At 43.1% G+C, this 22,229-nt stretch overlaps 1 protein-coding gene across 3 annotated transcripts in view; it reads left to right on the forward strand.

The window, feature by feature from the left end:
* Window positions 1–22,229, forward strand: part of NRDE2 (NRDE-2, necessary for RNA interference, domain containing) — a 59,761-nt gene that overhangs the window by 25,766 nt on the left and 11,766 nt on the right. For all 3 annotated transcript variants that reach the window (XR_332023.4, XM_006122346.4, XM_006122347.4), the window contains exons 6-11: window positions 756–1,161; window positions 6,698–6,831; window positions 10,769–10,892; window positions 13,177–13,349; window positions 18,355–18,738; window positions 20,924–21,852. Coding sequence is in view for 2 of the 3 variants with exons in the window: in XM_006122346.4 (XP_006122408.2) it covers window positions 756–1,161; window positions 6,698–6,831; window positions 10,769–10,892; window positions 13,177–13,349; window positions 18,355–18,738; window positions 20,924–21,852 (2,150 nt within the window). In the remaining variant the exon portion in view is untranslated. The remainder of the gene's footprint in view (window positions 1–755; window positions 1,162–6,697; window positions 6,832–10,768; window positions 10,893–13,176; window positions 13,350–18,354; window positions 18,739–20,923; window positions 21,853–22,229) is intronic.

A 22,229-nucleotide genomic window follows, 5' to 3' on the forward strand; every position in this document is an offset into this window, starting at 1 on the left:
TATTTTTTTTAAACTTGCACTAATGGAGAGAGATGCAATTATTCATTGTCACTTATGCCAGCCTTCTCCTTAGTATGCCTACAGAGCTTGAGACCAGAAGTTCCCTGTAAACTGTGTGGCTGCACAGCCTCACAGCTATCTTTTAAGCTCCACATAGGTGCTCAGGGAACATAGTACAGGCAGATCACCTGGGGCATTAGCACTTCTCACACAACCTGAACTCAGCTGTGGCCTACATCTGCCATGGGTGTGGAACAGGGTCCCCTCCCTCGGCCCAAACCTGGCCTGGCCCGCTACAGCCAGGAGACGGGTGACCTGGTCTCAACCCAGCCTGTCTTTCCCCCCAGCACAGGTGCTGCTGCATGGAGAGTCAGCTGGGGAGAGTCCTTTTCCCCACCATAGCCCCAGGGTAGCATGCACCTGAAATCTCTCCTATGGCCCCACTCCAGAGCCTGCAAACCCAGGGGGAGCTCTTTGTCCATCATCCCCAGCTCCACCTCAGAGCCTTCATCCCCAGCTGGAGCCCTCACTCCCCTATACTCTCTCCCATGTGCTAAACCCCTTGGCCTCACCTCAATCATATGAATTTTGTTATGTGCGCTGACATGGAGGTGATGTGTAATACATCACCTCCATATTGGCGCAAATAACAAAATTTACTCTGCACATGCATGGGAAAATTAGAGGGAACCTTGCCTTGAGGGCTAAGATCTTTCTGCATTTATAATTTTGAATTGATTTCCTTTCCTTTTAAGGATGAACTAATGAGAGGACCCAGCCTTTATGCCTTCAAGGAGGGAGAGCAGGAAATAAGGAGAAAATCATTCAAGCTAATACTAGAAAAGAAACTGTCAATTTTAGAGAGAGCTATTGAAAGCAACCCAAATGAGGTTGATCTGAAGCTTGCCAAGCTGAACCTTTGTACAGAATTCTGGGAACCATCAACTTTGATCAAAGAATGGCAGAAACTGGTTTTTTTGCATCCCAATAATCCAGTTTTATGGCAGAAATATCTCTTATTTTGTCAAAGTCAGTTCAGTACCTTTTCAGTTTCAAAAGTCAATAGTTTATATGGAAAATGTTTGAGCACTTTGGCAGCTATAGAGGACGGCAGTATGGTATCACATCCTGTACTACCTGGCACAGAAGAAGCTATGTTAGGTAAGAAAATTATCTTTTCATATCTCATTTTATGGCCATTAAGATTTTTACACAGGCTGAATACATTTCTTTTGCAAAGCGCCTACTGAAAATATCTGGCAGTTTGCTTCTTTATGTAATAGTAAAAGCAAATATTCAAGCCCAGTATGGATATAGCAGATGCTTCCCTTCCTCAAGAGGGTTGGTGATATCAAATCCATTAAAGCCCTGATGCTCTGAAGAGTTTAAAGTACAAATTTCAAAGCAAGGAAATTGTAGGCAACAGCAAATAGGTGTGGTGTTTACTTTCACAAAGTAAATTCTTTGGTTTATGCATTAAATAGCAATTATATCATTTATTGGAGATGACACTTCAGAAATACTCCTAATTATTGGAAAAAGGTACGAGGATAATGGAAAGTCTGCATATTTTATCCTGAGAATTTGAGTTCAACACACAATATGTGATTAAAATAATAAATGATAGTCATGTGGCTGACGCACAGAACTGTTGGCAGGAGTTCAGTTCTCAGCTTTGACCCAGGCTTCCTTTGGAGCGATCTCATTCTTTCAGCTTCCTCATCTGTAGAAAGGAGGTTGTAATACTTCCCTACCTCCAGAAGTGAAAGTAGATGTGCTGAAGATTTATATGCCCTTCATATTTCAGCTGCCATTCCAGTAGACGATGACATGTTCTGCTTGATAGTGATCCAAAGCAGAGAGGACTGACACATGTTCATTTTAATCATCTGAGTCAGATGCCACCAGCAGAAGGTTGATTTTCTTTTTTGATAGTTCAGGTTCTATAGTTTCTGCTTCAGTGTGTTCTGCTTTCAAAGTCTTAAAAGAACATTTTTTGAAAGCATTTTAGATTCTTAAACCTTGGATCAAGTGTTACTTAGAACACATTGGTACCTTTGCATTTTGTCAAATCTGCTGTGAAAGTGTTCTTAAAAACTCTACTATAACATTAAATATATAGTAGAATGCAGGTAAAAATGAACAGGTGACATAGACTTATCTCTCAAGGAGTTAAATCACAAATTTAATTAATGTATTATTGTTTTAATGGGTATCATCAGCTTGGAAACACATTCTCTGGAATAGTGGCCAAAGCATGAAGGGGCATATGAATATTTAGCATATCTGGCACGTAAATACCTTGCAATGCCAACTGCAAAAGTGCAGTGTGAACATCTGTTCTCACTTTCAGGTGGTACTGTATGTAGGAAGCAGCATTGGTATCTCTCATAAATGTAAACAAACTTGTTTGTCTTAGCAATTGGCTGAACAACAAGTAAGACTGAGTGGACTTACAGGCTCTAAAGTTTTACATTGTTTTGGTTTGACTACAGTTATGTAATAAAAAACCTCCTACATTTGTAAGTTATATTTTTATGATAGAAATTATGCTACTGTGCTTATATGATGTGAGTTGAAAAATACTATTTTTTTTACAAATTTTTCCACTGTAAAATGATAATCAAAATATTAATATAAAGTGAGTACACTATGTATTCTGTGTTGTAATGGAAACGAATATAGTTGAAAATATAGGGAAACATCCATGATTATTTAATCAAATTTAATTGGTATTCTGTTGTTCAACAGTGTGATAAATCACAATTATTTTTAATCAGTTGTGAGTTAACTGCGATTAATCGACAGCCCTAATTTATGATCATATTGTCTGACCTATATAACATATGTAACATATTCTTACCTAGTAATTTCTGCATCTAACCTCTAATATTTGGTTGAGTTATTTATAGTACACCTCTTAGAAAGATACCCTGTCTTTATTTAAGGGCTTAAGGTGCAATATTACCAATTAGTTTAGAGTGCACCTTTATTGCTTGTTCATTTAAACTGGCCTGCACAAAACACTGAGGAATATATTATGGGAACAAATCTGGAATTGGCAGAGAGATGTTGACCACTTCTTACATCTCCAATTTTTGACATTTTTAACCACATGTTAACAGCCATCATAATGAGGGAAGTTTCACTGGGTATATGTATCCTTATTAATCCTTATTTCTTAATCTGAAAATTCTTTTTCTGATCAAATACCTTTAACCTATTTTCAGTGTTTTGACATTTCCTTTGGAGAAAAAAGTTTGGAAATACGTTGTGTTAAAATTAGATCTTGGGTTAAATTTGACCTGGCAGCATCTCTTTATTTATTAGGAAAATTGGCAAATTATCAGTCATGATAAATGCACCGATTTTTTTTTTTTTTTTTTTTTTTTTTTTTAATAAAGAAACCAACTTTTTTTTTCTTTCTTGATGACATTTCTCTGGTTGAAAAGAAAATATACTCAATTTCACTTTTGTTTCTGATAATTTTCACATTCTGGTTCTCATGCACTAGCATGATGTTGTTATGGTCAAGTTGCAAACATGCTACGGGAATGGTTTTGACATCAAAATTAAAATACTACTGGTAACATTTCTGTGAGTTTCAGGTTTTGAGAGTGCTTCTTGTAACCAAATCTATATCTTTGGTTAAATTTGATCTGATAGTGTCTCTTTACTTATTAGGAAAATTGGCTAATTATCAGTCATGATAAATGCACCAAGTTTTTTACAGATGACATTATACTATTATGAAGATAATGGAAAGTAGAGATGTGTGCCAGTCTCCTTTCTTCAGCCTTTGACAAGTAGGAGTATGTGAATGGATTAAATACAGGTGAATTGTGCCATCTAGTGTTTAATCTAATGTATTGCTTAACTTCATGTAAATGAAGCTTCAGAGAGGTAACTGAGTTAGACTGTAACAGGAAAAACTTAAAAAACAACAAATAGTCTAGTAGCACCTTAAAGACTAACAAAACACTTAGATGATATCATGAGCTTTCATGGGCAAAACCCACTTCTTCAGATGACAGGAGTATTAGAAGTCCAGATCCAAGAATAAATAAGGGAAGAGGAGAGGGGGGAGAAGGGAGGGGTGGGAAAAGAGGGGAGGAAAAGAGAAACATTGAGTAGATAATTCAAATAGTTACAAGAAGCTAATAAGAACAATTAGCACCTCCATTGTTAGGTTGGTTGGTTAAGTCATTAGGATGTGGAAGATAGTGTGCATGCCAGCAGATATCCCAGTTCATACCATTTGTATAAGAACTACATTTGCAGGTTTAATTAAGTTCCAACCCTTCTCTGTGTATTTGGCTTGTGGAATTGTCCTAAAACAAAACGGTGTCTTGGAGATCCATTAATGGCAGATTAAAGCGTTCTCCAACAGGTTTTTGTGTATTGCCTTTTCGGATATCTGATTTTGTGTCCATTAATTCCTTCCCATAGAGACTGTCCAGTTCGGCTAATATACATTGCTTTGGGGTATTGCTGACATTTGATGGCATAGATCACATTAGTGGATATGCAGTTAAATGAGCTTCTGATTTGGTGGCTGATGTGATTGGGTCCAGTGATGAAATGGCTGGTGTAGATGTATGGGCAGAGTTGGCACCGGGGCTGATTGCAGGGGTCGGTTCCTGGATGATTATGATGGAAGTTAATTGCATGGTTACTTTAAAGAATTTGTTTGAGGTTAGGGGGTTGTCTGTAGGTTAGAATTGGCCTTTCCCCTAAGGCCTCTGAGAGTGAGTGGTCATTTTCCAGGATATGTTGTAGATTGTTGATAATGTGTTAGAGTTTTTAAGTTGTAGACTGTAGGTGGTGACAAGTGGAATTCTGTTGTTTTCTCTTTTGGGCCTGACTTGAAGTAGTTCATGTCTGGGTACTCTTCTTACTCTGTCGCTCTGTTTTTTCACTTCTCTGGGTGGGTATTTCAGTTTTAAAAATGCTCTATATAGATCTTGTAGGTGTTTGTCTCTGTCTGTGGGATTGGAGCAAATTGATCTTAGGGCTTGGCTGTGTACAATAGATTGAGAAATGTGTCCAGGATGGAAGCTAGAGACATGAAGATAAGTGTAGCAGTTGATAGACAAATTTCCATCACCCTATACTGGAAACCTATCACTTAATTGTACTATAGTGTCAAGGAAGTGGATTTCTCATGTGGACTGATCCAGATTCAGGTTGATGGTGGGGTGAAAGTTGTTGAAATCCCTGTGAATTTCTTCAAGGGTCTCTTTCCCGTGGGTCCATATGATGATGATGTCATCAATGTAGCACAAGTAGAGTAACGGTGTTGGGGTGTTTATTTTGTAAATAAACAGGTATTGTAAAACATAAAGGCTTGTGTTTAAAACATAAAATACTCCAAACTTATGTCATTATAACTGTGTTGCTCAGTTAAACTTATGTCAGTATAGCTGAGTGATGAAGTTACACTGACCTAACTCCCAGCATAGGCAGCACTGAATTGACAGAAGGGCTTCTCCCACCTATGTATAGCTATCACCTCTTTGGGAGGTGGCATACCTGTGCTGACAGGAGAGGGTTTTCTGTCAAAAGTAGGTAGCATCTTCACTAAGCTGCACTACTACAGCGTGCAGCTGTGCCAGGGCACCAACGTAATTGTAAACAAGCCCTAATTTTGATTTTCTAAAAATTTTCATTTATTTACAATATTAATGGTGGCTATATTTGTATTTCTGCAGCACCTTCCATCTAAAGAACTTTACAAAGATTTATGAAGTGAGCTTCAACTCTCACTGAGGAGGAAGTAAGAGTTAACTCCATTTTATAAATTGGGGCCAGAGGCACAGAATGTTTACGTCCCTTGCTGATAATTATTCAAGGAAATCTGCAGAAGAACCTGAAATTAGAATCTCTTCACTCCTAGTTCATAATTTAAGCCTTGTCAGTTAACCCCTGGCATCAAGGCTCTGGACTGTGACATCCAAGTGGTGGGGCTGACAGACTGTCTTTGCAGACACTGCCTTGCCCTAACTCATCCTAAGCATTACGCCTCTCACCAAAGTAGAGTTAAGTCATTGTAGTGAGTGACTTATAATGGTGCTCCCATCAATGTAGTGAAGATACAGTTTGCCTTCCTAAGTCTGTAATGTAGTCCAGGTCTTAGCCACAAGACTAATCTTTTCTTAATCTACTTTTCTAGGCTACTTTTACATTTATTTTTATTTACCAATTTGCAAAGAAGAGTGCCTCTTAGTTTGATAGTACATCAGTTTATCTGTGTTATGAAAAGAAATCTGAGACCAGCAACATATTCTTATTTATTATTTGTCCTGTAGAAGTATCAGCAGATTTCAAACATGGATGAGGGACTTGTTATCTTTGTTACTGTACTAACACATAACAAAATGGGACCTGCCTTGAATTTATAATTTTAAGTATAAGTTGAGTCAGCTGGTGGATACAAGATAGATATGGGGAGCACAAGGAAATGTGTCTCCATTGTATTTTTAGATCAGGATATTTGAGCATAACTAAATCCATAAATCTTGGATATGCTAGTAACACTTTGGGTTTTTTGGAAGGTTGTTATTTTGTTCCAGCATAATGAGTCTCCACAGCACTGGGTAGAGGAGGAGATAACGCTTTATAGTTATGTTGCAATCTAGTATTCAAGAACTAACTCTTACTTTGAAGAATTATGATTTTTGTCCCCTTTGCTTTCCAGCTATCTTTCTTCAGCAGTGCCATTTTCTTAGACAGACGGGCCATTCTGAGAAAGCTGTGTCTTTGTTCCAAGCTCTGGTTGATTTCACCTTCTTTAAACCTGACAATGTAAAAGATCTGCCAACAAGAGGACAGGTAGCTATTTCTATTTAGAGCGGTTTTTCAGTCTGTCTCATTGCATGACCTGTTTATATAGGAACTTCAGAAGCAGCGACGCGGGATGGTAGTGGGGCTTCCCAGCCAGTGGGACTGGGAGTGCACTGGCTGTCAGCTCCAGCCCTGACTATTCAAATATCTGCTATCTAGCATCCCTACTGACTAACATCTGCATTTTTACATCAAAAGCTGAGAACAAGACATTTCCAGCACACTTAATTAGCCTCATTAGCACCGATCCTATAATTGACAGGTACTTTTTTTCCCCTCTTATATAATATTTTGGTTTCTGTTACTTCCATTCCAGCTCTTCTGATGAATTTGGATTTGCCCACTAATGCTCATACTATTATGTGTTTTTATTAGTCTCTAAGGCAGTGGTCTCCAACCATTTTACGCCCAAGATCACTTTTTAAATGACAGAACAAGCCAAGATCTACTGCCCCGCCCTTTCCTTGAAGCCCCACCTTTTCCTTGAAGCCCCGCCATCTCTATTCTCTTCCTCTCCATCACTTGCTGTCCCCAGCCCTTATACTGCTGCTTTTTTTCCCCAGTTCTTCTGTCTAGACTTGACTAAATGTCAGAAAAAAGCCCTTCTTTTGGAAGCCGCCTTATTCCTCGTGGAAAGAGAAATATAGGGGTCACCGAAAGATCATGTTTGCTCTTCCACTAAAAGAAGCAGAAGAACAAATGCATCCCTGGACACAGAAGTGTTTTTCTGGGATATCTCTGGAATCCTGAAAAACTCCTGCAGTCTGGTCATAACCTCGCTTGGTTAAGACAGGATGTGTAGGCTCTGGGGTGAGAATGAGGGATTTGGGTGTGGGAAGGGGTGAGAGGTGCAAGCTCTGGGAGGAAATCTGGATGCAGGAGAAGGTGGATAAGGGGACGCTGGCTCGGGGAGGAGGCTCCAGGCTGGGCAGTGTTGGGGTCAGATGTAGGGTTAGGGTACTAAGCAAGCCACAGACTTCTGGATGTGAGGGTTCAGGAATTTGGGTTGGGGTATGTGCGGAGCTCAGGGGGTCCCAGTTTATGATAGGCTCAGATGTAGGGTCTGGGAGAAAGGGGAGTGCAGGAGTGTTATGATGCTGCGGCCAGATGGGGGCTTGGACCCAATTTAGGGTTTGTTGGTCAGGCTTCATTTTTAAATAAAATACTATGTCAAACCAAAAGTTTCTGCATTGTCTTTATTTTTGAGAAGGGCAGGGAACCTGTTGTGAGTCAGGGGTCACTGACTCAAGAAAAGTCAGTTGGGGCCACACAAGTGAGATGCAAAAAAACCCTCCTCCAACCCCTCCCCCCAAGCTTCACTAATGTGGCCCCAACTGTGTGGGTGGAAACAGGGGACATAGTACTGGGGAAGGGTGCTAGTGGGTGTTTTGACAGGGGACAGAGTGCCAGTGGGGATAGTGTTCTGTGGCTCGGGACAGGGGAATGGGGACAGAGTTCTGAGAGTGGGGCTAGAGTTCTGTGGCTGGGGAGAGGGAAGTGGGGAGTGGGAACGGGCCAGGGGGCAGGGTGCCAGTGGAGGCAGTGTCCCCTGCATCTGCCTCCTCCCAGGATTCCTTCCCCCCTTCCCCCCCAGAAGCCGGCACATGCCTCCTCCAGGCCTGACTCCGTCCTCCCCCCCCCCGCAGCACAGGGAAACCCCACGCGTGCCTACCCCAGGGAGGAAGCGCGCGCGTGCGCACACACACACCGGCGCGTAGGAAAACCCCATACATGCCTGCCCTGGTGCCTACACCCCCCCACCCCACCCCCCGCGGTGCAGGAAAACCCCGTGCGTGCCTGCCCCAGGGCCGAAACACTCCCTCCACCCCCCACCATGGCGCAGGGAAACCCCGTGCACGCCTGCCCCAGGGCCGGCTCACCCCTCCTGCGCCGGTGCCGGGAAGTAGCCATGCTCCTCCTCCAGGGCCGACGACCCCTCCCGCAGCTCGCCCAACAGAGTAGCCAGTGCACTTCCAGAACCCCCGGAAGTGGCGCTAAGCTGCAGGACTTCTGTCCTCCCACAGGAAGCCGGCACTACCTCCATTTTCATTGGAGGTAGGTAGTGGGGCCTGTCAACCTGTTGGTGACCACCGTTTTAAGGTCCCACAAGATTACTCGTTATTATTCTTCGAGTGATTTCTCATGTCCATTCAACATAGGTGCATCCTGCATCTGCATGTGCAATGAGTTAATGGGAGCCTGGCCACTGGAGTTGATTAGGGCTCACTCCACTAGGGCTCTAGATCTTAGCAAGCTTACCTTGTGCATGTTCCAATCCAGGATACCTGTAGGGTGGCAACATAGTCATCGATATATATGTTCACTTCTCATTATGTCATCACACAGCAGGCTAGGGGAGATGCAGGGCTGTATTGTAGTCTGCATTTACATAGCTCTTACCCACCTCTGCAGATACTGCTTACAGTCACCTATGTTGAATGGATCTGAGCAATCACTTGAAGAAGAAAAGACAGTTACCTGTTCTATAACTGGTGTGTTCTTCAAGATGTGTTGCTCATGTCCATTCAGTTTCCCAATCTTGTCTCCTCTGTTGGAGTTCCAGCAAGAAGGAACTGAGGAGAGAGGGGTTAAGGGGCACTCTATATAACGTGTAGTGTGTGTGTGTGCGCCACTCCAGGGGGCACTGGGGACTACGGCCCCTATGAGTACTGTTTAGGGGAAAAATTCCAGCACCGATGCATATGGCAAGTCCGCATGCCTATGTTGAATGGAAATGAGCAACACATCTCAAAGAACACCAGTTACACAACAGGTAACTTTTCTTTTTTAAAGTTACAGACTAACACGGTTATCCTACTGAGACTCTTAATTAAATCATTCGTCGGTTTCTGGGCTATGTAGTTAAGAAAAGAGACATCTATTGAGTTGTGAAATCATAAACTTATTTTTTTATTCATAAAATCTTCCCAGTTACACATTCCTGTGTGTAAAATACAAAAATACCCAATGAAGCTGTAAAACAAAACAAACTAACAACTTACATACAACACTGCATACTGAAAGCCTGGGAAAGGATAGACTCAATTCTAAAGTTTTGCCTTTATTTAAATTTTCCACACTTTGCTAATATCAATTAGCTCATAATGTGTTAGCACCTGGGGAGCTCTGATTTAGGTAGGCTGCTTCTACTATTTTAAGCACTGCCCTCTAATATTTCCAGCTAACATAGTTATTAAAACATCAACAGCTTATTTACACATGAGTTTATATCTTTACTAATACATGTAGAACTTTACTGTGTTAGCAATGTCGGGAATTTTTTGTAAAATGTTTCCTAATGTACATTAAGGTCTAACTGGCCATTTTAATACCTTACTTCAGTTTCTTCATCTTACTATGTCATATATTGTAGAACATATTAATCTACTATATATATTTCTGCTATAAGTTTAGCTACATGATGTTCTAGTGCCCGTAACTATTTCTGTACTTATTGATTTAGTACCACAGTAAGAACTTTGAGATGTGACTCAGAATTATTTCCGATCAGAAGCACTATTTCAGATGAGTTTTCAGCATCCCATTCAACAATGTACTGAAATAGCTCAATGGTCCATTTAATATTTATTTTTAGAGCTGTTGTTACCGCACAAAGGTCTCACAAGTGTTCTCATGGCTGGAGGTGAATGAGTAGCTACTGTCCTGCTTCCACTATTGATGTGATTTTTAGAAGCCTCATTGCCTGTGTTGTGTGCAACAGCCAGCCTGCTTATCTGTGTTAAAAGTATAGCTTCAATACTTTTTGAACTTACCTTGATGTCTGTGTTCCTTTCATGTGTGTCCTGTCCTGATTTAGTTATTCCTTTTTTATTAGTGATATCTTGACAGAATGGACTGCTAAGTCATTTTAAAATGAGACTAAAATGTTGAAAATATGTAGTATATTTCTTGTTCTCAACGATAGGTGGAGTTCTTTGAACCATTTTGGGACAGTGGAGAGCCTCGGTTTGGAGAAAAAGGAGCAAAAGGCTGGAAATCATGGATGCATCAACAAGAAAAGGGAGGCTGGATTGTTATCAATAAACCTGGTAAGCCTGTGCCCTTTCATACATTTGTTTTTGACAGTTTTTATTTATTTTATATCAGAATAATCTAAAACTAGAAACTCCTAGTTCATATTCCATTTCCAGCCTTCATAGAATTCTTGCATCCTAATCCACTGTCCATGATCTACCAGTTATTGGAGACCCATACCAGTTACTACACTCAAAATTATCTTGGTGCACATATGAATTCCAGCAGCTTGCTCTTCAGTCTTGAACTGTGTGTCAGATAAAGATTTTGTCAGTTATTTTTAGTAAAAATCATGGACAAGTCCCAGGCAATCAACAAAAATTAATGGGAGCAGTGACCTGTGTGAGATTTTTTTACTACAAATGATGTGGAGGAAGGATTGTGGAAGGGGACAGAAAGGAATGACAGCTGGAGCCCTGGCTGAAGTCCTGAGACAGAGGCACACAGCAGCTGTCCTAGCTCTGGTCAAAAATGCAGGTAAAGGGTGCAGAACTGCAGCTCCCATACTGATGGTAGCAGCAGGGCACAAAGCCCTGCTCACAGCTGCATTGGTGGGGACACAGTTTCAGCTCCTGCTCCAGGTGCAAGGGAAAGCACAGCCCTGGCTGTGGGTTAGAGGTGCATGGCTGTGGCCAAAGTTGCCAGTTGGAGGTGCACAGCCCTACTTCCATCTCCACTGTTGCTAGCCGAAGCAAAGTTACAGAGATCTGGTAAAGTCACAGAATCGATAACTTCCGTGACCTCTGGCTAAATCATAATATTGCCACCACCATTCAGCTAAGTGCTGTGGTGACCATAAATCCCAAATTACCCATCTTGTGTGTTCTATAGGGAGGTGCATTTGTTATGTTACTTGTGGAATAATGGGTTCCATGACTGCATCATCTTCTGCTCTACTCTGTGCTGATCAGGCCCAGTTGGAGTATTGTGTCAAGTTCTGGGCACCACAATTCAAGAAAGATGTGGAGAAACTGGAGAAGGTCCAGAGAAGAGTAACAAGAATGATTAAAGGTCTAGAGAACATGACCTATGAAGGAAGACTGAAAGAATTGGGCTTGTTTAGTTTGGAAAGGAAAAGACCGAGAGGGGACATGATAGCAATTTTCAGGTATCTAAAAGGGTGTTGCAAGGAGCAGGAAGAAAAATTGTTCTCTTTGGCCTCTGAGGATAGAACAAGAATCAATGGGCTTAAACTGCAGCAAGGGAGGATTAGGCTGGACATTAGGAAAAACTTCCTAACTGTCAGGGTGGTTAAACACTGGAATAAATTGCCTAGGGAGGTTGTGAAATCTTCATTTCTTGAGATATTTAAGAGGTTAGACATCTATCAGGGATGGTCTAGACAATACTAGGTCCTGCTGTGAGAGCAGGTGACTGGACTCCATGACCTCTTGAGGTCTCTTCCAGTTCTAGTGTTCTATGAGTCTATGGTTCTATTATCTTTCCTTGAAAACTGTCTCAACCCCACTTTTCCAGCCCATTGTTCAAGGGGAGTATGGATTCAGTTGACACCCACTTCAGCATGGGATAAAAGATACTATCTTTTATGAGTCCTTTTGAATATATGTGAATGAAATTTTCTTCTGGAGCAGAATGGTCGCAGCATTACATTCCTAGTGCTGCTTACTGGTTAAACTTTACAGTTCTATTGGCTTTCCTCTGCCTCGTGAGGTGACATTGTGTATGATCCTACTTCTGGGCAGAGGCAGCCTCCAAAGTCAAATGTCTCTGACAGAGCAGAATAGTAGAGCCTTGTCTCCCTCTCCAGGTGGGGCTGAAAGAATGGAGCATTTTGCAATGGGATATGTGTACATGCAGTCCCCGAGTTACGCAGATCCTCCGGGATGAGAAAAGCTGCTGGCCTCCCCCCCCCCCCCCCCCCCAGCAGACCAGGGAGACGCGGAGCAAAGCCGCAGAGGACACGGGCTAGTGCGCCCCCTCCTCCCCCAGCAGACCAGGCTTTTCTCGCGGACGCCTGTGGTAGAGCAGCTGGGGCGCTGCCGGTTGGTCCCGCAGTGCCGTTCCTCGGCACTACTGGACCAACCCGGCAGCACCCCAACTGCTCTGCCCCAGGCGTCCTGATTCAGCCGCTGCTGGTCAGTTTCAGCAGTGGCTGAATCAGGACGCCTGGGGCAGAGCAGCTGGGGTGCTGCTGGGTTGGTCCAGTAGCGTCCCCAAGTCAGTTCTTAATCTTGTGCCCATTCCACTGTGTTTATATTTTAATGTATTTTCCATATTCAGTTTTTGGATGAGTGACTCAAAATTTTGGTATGTGGGATCTGTTTCTTTATTTTGTAGATGAAGATGAGGAAGATGTAGATGAAGATCCAGAAATAAAGGATAAAACTCTACCCAAATGGCAAATTTGGCTTGACGTTGAATGTTCCCGTGAAACAAGGCATTGGATGCCTTGGCGACCTGACAAAACTAAAAAACAGAGTGAAGAAGATTGTGAAGACCCAGAGAGACAGGTCATTGTGATGTATAAGATGATGATGTGTGTGGTGCGGGGGACGATGATTTATTTACGTTTATCTTAATCTGTCAAGAACTCCGTGTATAACTGTGTTAAACAAAAAATACTTTGGAAGAGCTCTGATATCTTTAGGGTGATTGTTTTGAACATTTTTTTCACTTGGGTGGGACTGAAAATTCACCAGGGGTTTCTTGCTGAGATCCATGCAAATCTCACCTCCCCCAACCCCATTGGTAGGCTTGTTTTTCTAGGGAGTGAGGAGGCTGATGAGGCTCATGGAGATCAAATATGTTGTAGGGAGGGAATTTCCTGCTATAGGAAGTGAAAGGCTAGTGGCTAGAGCCCTGCTAATCTACAGATATCCACAGACAGTTTTTGCAGATAGTGAAGCAGATGCAGACACAACTCCTGCAGGGCTCAATTCACCAGCAGTGCCTGGCCTGCAGCATATGTCTAAGGCAGCCCGGAGGGCACGGCACATTCAAAACTGAGAGCCAACAACCAGTGGTGGAGCTGGACAGCAGGGTAGCAGGTTGAGGAGTCACATCCTGTGGCTTTGGCCCTTCGGCCAGTGCTAGCATCCCAACCGTGGCCTTGCCTGTCAGAGCCCTGGGGACAGTGTTCCCTTAAGCTTTGATTTTTTTAAATGTGTCCCCCTATGGGTGCACCACAATACTCCCTTTCCCCCCTCTACTGTGGTGATCTCTCTATGGTTCTGTGGTAGAGAAGGAAGTAAGGTGGATTTGTTTCTGCAGTGCTAGATGGTCTCAAGTCAGAGTGAGCACATGTGTGGGCTCAATAGACTCTCTAAAAAATAGCTGATTAGAAGCACAGAGGTGCACGTATACTGGCAGTGGAGCACCATAGGAATATACATCTCAAAAAATCATTATTACTTCACAAGTTAAGTAACTTTCTCTTCTGACAAGGAGCTGAAGTGCCTAGACTCTCACAGTCACAAAAGCTTTTCTTCAGCTGCTCAACTTGGTGTTTCCGTGAATGGATCCCTCCACTCAAAGATTCCGGGGTGACACACCTGTGACAAGAATTAATACAGCAAGATGCAGCTAGCTCAGTAGTCTTACCACATTCTCTACAAGAATTCTATATAACCAAACAAACCAACCTGAAAAAGACCCAGATTTCCAAAGAAAGGACCAACCTATGTGGTAACATTGCACTTGGTAACTGCTTCCAAACTGTTGTTTGTTTGCTGGTCCAGGGTGACAAATCTCCTTCCCAGATTATATTCTGCACCAACTCATTCTCTATTATCCCTAGGTTAGGGGTTCTTAAACTTCATTGCATCTTGACTTCCTTCTGGAACAAAAATTACTACATGACCCCAGGAAGGGAGACCAAAACCTAAGCTCACCCAAGCCCCGTTTTTCCATCTGGGGCAGAGGAGGCAAAGCCTGAGTTGCACCAGTCTAGGTAGGGACTGCAAGGAAGTGGATCAAAGTCCAAGGAGTTCAGCCCCAAGAATGGGGCTGTAATATGAGCTCCACTGCTCTGTGGCGAAGCCCTGAGGCTTCATTTTCTGAGTCCCACCATATGGAGTTGACTTCAGTCCTGGGCCCCAGCAAGTCTAAGTCATCCCTGATGACCTTATTAAAACTGGATCATGACCTACTTTGGGATCCTAATGTTCATAACAGTTGGCAGTTCTCTCTAGGTGCTGTGCACCTCTGGTAGGGCAGGGGTCAAAGGGTTTGCACATTCCCACACCCCCAAGCCAATCAGGGTCTGTGGATGGAGGAGCACGCCAAGTCTCCTGGCCCTGCCCCTTACAGGGCAGCCCGCAACCATTTCCAAAATTTGTGAAGTAGCCACCCTTCAATAATTATTGCCCACCTCTGCCTTAGAACAAACTCATCAATGATCTGTAGTGAATTCACCTCCTCAGCATCCTCCTCCTCAGTTGGGAGACTGTTCTGGAATCTTCTGATATAGAGTACCTATAGGGACAATAATAGGAAGGAGATATTACTTACCTCATGCAGTAAGTGGAATGCTTTGAGATGTCTTATCCGAATGGGTGCTCCACTACCAGCACACCTTCCCATTTGTTTTGAACTTTGAGGTTGAAAAGGAACTGGAGCGATGGTGGGTCCACCCCTTCTTGTACTCTTATACAGGAGCTTGAGAAAGTATATAAGGTAAGTGTGGTCCTATTGTTTGATAACAAAAATCTCTTGTCAAGAGTAAAGAAGCACATATAAAGTCTCATTATTCTCAAATGGAGGACTCAAAGGGTGTGTCTAGAATACAGGGTTTTGTCAACAAAAGTGGACTTTTGTCGACAAAACTATACCTGCGTCTACACTACTACCGAGTTCTGTCAACATAATGTCGACAGAACTCAGCAGTTTTGTTGACGGCGGTAAACGTCATTCTATGAGGAATAACACCTTTTGTCGACAGAGTTCTGTCGACAGAAGGCATTATTGCATCTACTCTGTCCTTTGTGTCTACACTCTCATGTTGACAATGCTTCTGTTGACAAAAGCCTGTAGTCTAGATATACCCATAGGGACAAAACACCTTGAAGAATTCAAGTTACTGTACAAGGTAAGTAATTTTTCTGTCTCTTTTCTCTTTTCCTGACCTTCCTAACTGCTGTAAGAAGTGGGGAGGGTCTGTTACTCTCCCTCTCCCATAGCATCTTTACTATTCTTCCAGGTCTGTATTTTCATTCTTTGTGACTAGCTGAGTGTCTGCCCTTTTACCATACATTGTTTTTACAAAAAGCATGAAACTGATGTGATTTGAGTTTTACTACTGTCCAAAGGGTTCTGAATAGATGGTGAACTTGTCCATTTTCTTGTTAATGCCATTCTGCTGTTTCAGGATGTGTAAATATGCAGAAACAAAGCATTAAGCAATAGTGGCAGGAGATCCTCTGCCTGCCTAGGGAAAAAGGCATAATAGCTCCATGAATGCAGGAAGGAGTTTGTTCACTAGCAGCAATCATTATTCATTTTTCTTTAAAGGCTACAGCAGGCACCTCCCTCAGCATTTACCTCCAGGTAGGGATGCCAGGTGTCCGGTTCCTTGAAAGATGTCTGGCATTTTATGTTTTTCTCGGAAAGAAGACTGGCGGGGACATTTCCCCCCTGCCACATCAGGCGGGGGAATTTAAAGGTGCAGCATTCTTTCTCCCCTCACCACCCCAAATAAGTTCACCCCCCCCCCCCATCCCAAATTTGGTCTCTCTCTTTTTTTTTTTTTTTTCCCCCTGCCATGTTCGGGATTTTTTGTAAAGGCATCTTGCAACCCTACCTCCACGTCTAACACACCATGTGCATATGCTGTGGCGTAGTGGGGGTGCTGTCTACTCTGTGACCCGGGGTCCCCCTGCGCTGTGATGTGGGATTCTCACTGACTCTCCCAAATGTGTATTAACCCAGACACCCAGGCTCAGCCTCCCAGGGAGAGAGACAAAGGGAGGAGGGCAGAGACCAACACCTGGCTGGGGGGTAGGGCTGGAAGAAAGTTTTAGTTTCTGTCTGGTATCATGGAGGAAGCAGCCTAAGCAAGGGGCTGGGATTTAGGGGCCCAGTCTCCCCCATCTCAAGGGGGGCTAAGCCATCTTAGGCCTGCCCTGTAACCAGATTACATCTATGCTATGCTGTATCCTGGAGAAGCAATAAACTCCCTATATTCTACTGGCTGGTGGAGCTGGTTTGTGCCATTACGGGGGTGCAGGAATCGGGGGAACCCCAACGCGTCGTCACATATGCTGAGTTGTATAGAGCTGCTATCATTGCTAGTCAGCCCCTGTTCAGAAGGAAAGTTGGCTATAGCACTGTGGTTGCCTTTGGAAGTCTATGGGGGAGGGGGAAAGGGGCTCAGTTGTTTGTGGTATCTATTTCTCTCCCCCCTCCATACACATACCTCACCCTTAGTTCCTCACACATCCTAACTCATTGCCTGCCTTTGCATTTCTACAGAGGAACAACACATTGAGTTAATGTCTTATCAGTTGTGTTTCAAGGACGTTCAAGTGTGGGATCGATTCTGTTGTATTGCATATCTACTCTAGGCTTTTTTGTCTGACTTTTCCTTCTCTGTAAAATGGAAGTGTTAGGAGATTTTGGCTAGGTCTACACTAGATCTAGCAGTCATCTTAAGGTATGGAACTCCAGCTGTTGTAGAATATGGAGCTGGAGGCGGCTTACCTTAAGCTGAGTTTGGTGGCATCTCCACAGTGGGAGGCTGATGGGAGCACCAGAGGCTGAAGCTTCCTTTATCTTCCCTTACTCCTCGCAAAAAGAGGAGTATCGGATGCTGGTGGAGCACTTTCTGAGTTCAATTTAGCGAGTCTTAACTAGACTCGCTAAATTGAACTTGAAAGAGTATTGCGAGTGACACAAGAAGTAATTATTCTGCTCTACTCTGTGCTGATTAGATCTTAATTGGAGTATTGTGTCTCGTTGTGGGCGCCACGTTTCAGGAAAGATGTGCAGAAATTGGTGTGGGTGGAGAGAAGAGCAACAGAACAATAAAAGGTCTAGAAAATATAATCTGAGGGAAAACTGAAAGAATTGGGTTTGTTTAGTTTGGAAAAAAGAATGACAGAGAGGGGACATGAATGATAGCACTTTTCAAGTACCTATAGAAGTGTTACAAGAAGGAAGGAGAAAAATTGTTCTTCTTGACATCTGCTGATAGGACAGGAAAGTTTTGGTTGGATATTAGGAAAATCTTCCTAACTGTCAGGGTGTTTAAACACTGAAATAAATTGCTTAAGGAAGTTGTAAAATCTCCAACACTGGAGATATTTAAGAGCAGGTTAGATAGACATCTGGCAGGGATGATCTAGATGGTCCTGCAGTGAGGGCAGGAGACTGGACGTGACCTCTCAAGGTCTCTTACAGTTCTAGCATTCTGATTCTTTTTTTGAAAATCTTGATTTAACTTAGATAAATTATAGACTTATTTAGTTGAAGTATACGTTTTGTTGAAGTATAAATTAACTATTGTATTCCTTTTTTTAGGTATTATTTGATGATCTTGGGCCATCTTTAATCAGACTTTCTAGTCCAGATCTTCAGTTTCAGCTGCTATATTCATTTCTACAATTTTTGGGAGTCCCATGTGAGCGTAATCTCTTTCCTTCAAATCTCTATATTGCTATGGATGAGAATAGCATCTTTGATGCTGGGCATTCTGAAGGGCCACTGACTTCTTTTGACTCACTGCTTTCTGGAGTCAATAGTATTGGCCATATGGATACAATGATCAGAGGGAGACAGCGCATAGGACACTGTAAGGAAGGAGAGGAGTTCCTACAGAATGTCTTTCATTTCATACTGCCAATGTTTTCAGGAAAGGAAAAGTCAAACCTGTCTGTCTGTTGGCTACAATATGAAATCTCAAAGGTAATTAAGTGTTTGTTCATTGTCTCTCAATGTGGCGCATAGTTATATTGTGTACATTTTTATGCCATTAAAATAAGCAACATTAAGATAAAATGATGGTTGAGGACTCAAATGTTGAGAAAAGCGAGAGTTAAGGTGGTGTACTCAGTTTTAACTTTGTTCACTTATGCATATGTATCAGAGTAGTCTCTAATTACACAAAGTTTTATTTTTTGAAAAATAGTATAATTTTTCTACAGTCTTAGATGCATGTTACATTGTGTGCTACTGTTAGGGAGGCAAGAGTTCCTATAAAATCTGATGTACCAAGGCAGTTTGTCTAATGCTTAGTTGAGTCCCTGAGTGATATGGTACTTGAGTACAGGCAGTCCCCGAGTTACGCGGATCCAACTTACGTCGGATCCGCACTTACGAATGGGGCTTTCTTGCCCCGGAGCTCGCAGGCAGCGGGACCGCCCAGAGTGCAGCGGTCCCGCCACCTCGACCTCCGGGGCGAGAAAAGCTGCTCCGGGTGTCCCTGGTCTGCTGGGGACCGTCTCCAGCACACCAGGGACACCGGGAGCAAAGCCGCAGTGGCGGCGGGATCCCGTGCCTCTGAAGCTTTGCCAGAGTAAAGCCTCAGAGACGCAGCACCCCGCCGCCGCTGCCGCTTTGCTCCCGGTGCCTCTGGTCTGCTGGGGACCATCTCCAGCAGACCAGGGACACGGGGAGCAAAGCCGCAGCGGCGGCAGGGTCCCGCGCCTCTGAGGCTTTGCCAGAGCAAAGCCTCAGAGGCGCGGCACCCCGCCGCCGCTGCGGCTTTTCTCCCCGTGTCCCTGGTCTGCTGGGGGGGGGGGGGGGCGGCCGCAGCTAGTGCCCCCCCCCCCCCCCCACCCTCCAGCAGACCAGGCTTTTCTTGTGGACCCTGGGGTAGAGCAGCTGGGGTGCTGCCGGGTTGGTCCTGCAGGGACCTACCTGGCAGCCCAGCTGTTCTGTCCCAGGCTCGAGATTCAGCCGCTGTTGAAACTGATCAGTGGCTGATTCCAGGAAGCTGGGGGCAGAGCAATTCTGCCTCCAGCTTCCTGTAGTCAGCCCCTGGTCAGTTTCAGCAGCAGCGGCTGAATCTGGAGCCAGTTCCGACTTACATACAAATTCAACTTAAGAACAAACCTGTAGTCCCTATCTTGTACGTAACTCGGGGACTGCCTGTACTTCACAAGGAACCTTGCTTTCACCTTACATTCTTGGAAAAAATGGTATAGATCATTTTTAAAAAATGTAATCACGTAATTCAGTTTTAATTAGACTAGCCATCTTTGTGTCTGACTGTATAGAGCAATTTTTCTCAATCATTTGGTGACCCCTTTATTCAAAGTAAAAAAAAATTTACAGCCTCCATTACATTATTGTAATAATAAAAAATGTGTCAGTAAGATGATGAACATATGTAAATTGAGTATAGTTTTGAGAGGTTGACAAAGAATACTAGGGCAGAGGAAAGTGAGTTTCTTTTCTTTAAATTGTAATACATTCTTAGAACGTTTGGAAAGTCTCCCCAAATTGCCTGTCATAAAACTCTAGTATGGATGGAATGCCCTTGAAGGCAGCTTGGTAGGGAGTGATAGTCACCTGCAGTAAACAGATTTGATGCTTGGCAAAAGATTGAGTCTTTTTAGGCCTATTCAGAGGTTTGTAGCCTTTGGTGTAGTTTCACCAGTGGAGGCACTAGGGCAGACTCCTAGTTGTAGGATAAGATGCTTTGGTGCATCTTATCCCAGTTTTAAACTATAATAAAGCATATTGGTAAGTCATGAGTTTATACTCATTCTCTAAGCCTACCACAGAGGCTTGCAAGAGTGCAACTAAATCAGTGTAGCTACATTAGTGGCTAAAAATCCTAGTGTGGAGAAGGTCTCAGTTTCTCTTTATCTATTCCATACAACCATTCCCTCCAGTCAAAGTGACACATGATATGAGGTGGCAGGTAACCAAGGATGGGAAGGGAAGCATCTTTATTTCTTTGGGACAAGAGTGAAGTTAAGGTGGCTAAGGACATTTTTCACCCTGTCCTTCCACTAATTGGGAAATGCAATTGACTCAGTAATCTTTAATGGGCTATTGGTGTGAAGAATACAGAAATAGACAGAATAATGAACCCAAACACAACTGGATGATTTTGTGTGTTTATTCTGTCCAACATATGCAGGTTGTTCAGTGTCTCCAAGTGAAAAACAAGAAAAAACTGAAGTCACAGGGGAAGAAGAGCAAAAAACTAGCCAAGAATCTCCTTAAGGAATCTGAAAACCGAAACAGCCTTTCCCTCTGGAAACTGTATGCTTACTTGGAGTGGTTACTTGGCAACACAGAAGATTCTAGAAAAGTGTTTGATACAGCTCTTTGTTTGGCGGGAACTGACGGGATGAGAAGTACCCAACTCTGTAATCTGAGCTTGTTTTATGCTTTACTGGAAGTGGAGCTGTTAGAGAGTCTGGAGGAAACTGTTATGTCACGTGCTGTACATATATTGACCAAAGTGACTGAAAGTGGACCATATGTGCCTTATACTGGGCAGGTGTTATCTGTGAATATCTTGAAAGCTCGGAAAGCATATGAGCATGCATTGAAAGATTATTTAAATGAAAGCCCTGTCACTAACTGGGATCAGGCCAATGGTTCTAGCCAAATGGTTAGTTTAGTTGGTTGTTATGCGCTTTTCCAGTATTTGACTGTTGGGATTGATGCTGCTGTATTCATATATAGAAATATTTCTGAAAAGCTTAAAGATTTTGCTTCACAGAAGTTTGAAAGTATTGGAGAAAATCTTGGCGTTCAGAATTTTCCCACTGCCCTTGAAGCTGTCACACTCATGCACACAAATTTACTCAGGTACCATATGAAAGTTAGCATTTATCCTTTAAATCCACTGCGAGAGGCACTAATGGAAGCTTTGAAGCTGTATCCTAGCAACCAGTCTCTTTGGAGATCATATATCCAGATCCAAAGCAAGTCTCACAACGCTAGCAAAGCACGAAGATTTTTTGATAGCATCGCAAGGTCTACCAAGTTCCTAGAGCCATGGCTGTTTGCAATCCAAGCCGAGATGATGAGAAAGAAGCTTGTTGAGAGTGTCCAAAGGTAATAGAACTCCAGGCAATAAAAATATTGTCCACTTCACTCTTCATCTATAACTATTAAATCACTTTACCAAGAAGGATGTGTAGGATGTGAATGGTTAACCGGATAACCAGTAGGAGCTTGAGCAGTTCCCTGCCCACTGCAGGCAGGTGGCTGCTCCAGCCCCACAGGTCCCACCATATGCAGGGACTGCTCCCTGTTCATGGAAGGTCTGCCCCCACCTTAGGCAGGGGCTGTGCCTGTGGGCTGGAGTGCCCTCCACCCATCCATCTGGCTCCCCTTTTAATCAGTTAACCAGTTAAACATAATGTTTAACTGGTTAACCAATTAAACAGGTTACACCCCTACTTTACAAATGAGGAAACTGAAGTTTGGAG

The sequence above is a fragment of the Pelodiscus sinensis genome, chromosome 4, assembly GCF_049634645.1.
Source record: "Pelodiscus sinensis isolate JC-2024 chromosome 4, ASM4963464v1, whole genome shotgun sequence".
Classification (NCBI taxonomy): domain Eukaryota; kingdom Metazoa; phylum Chordata; order Testudines; family Trionychidae; genus Pelodiscus; species Pelodiscus sinensis.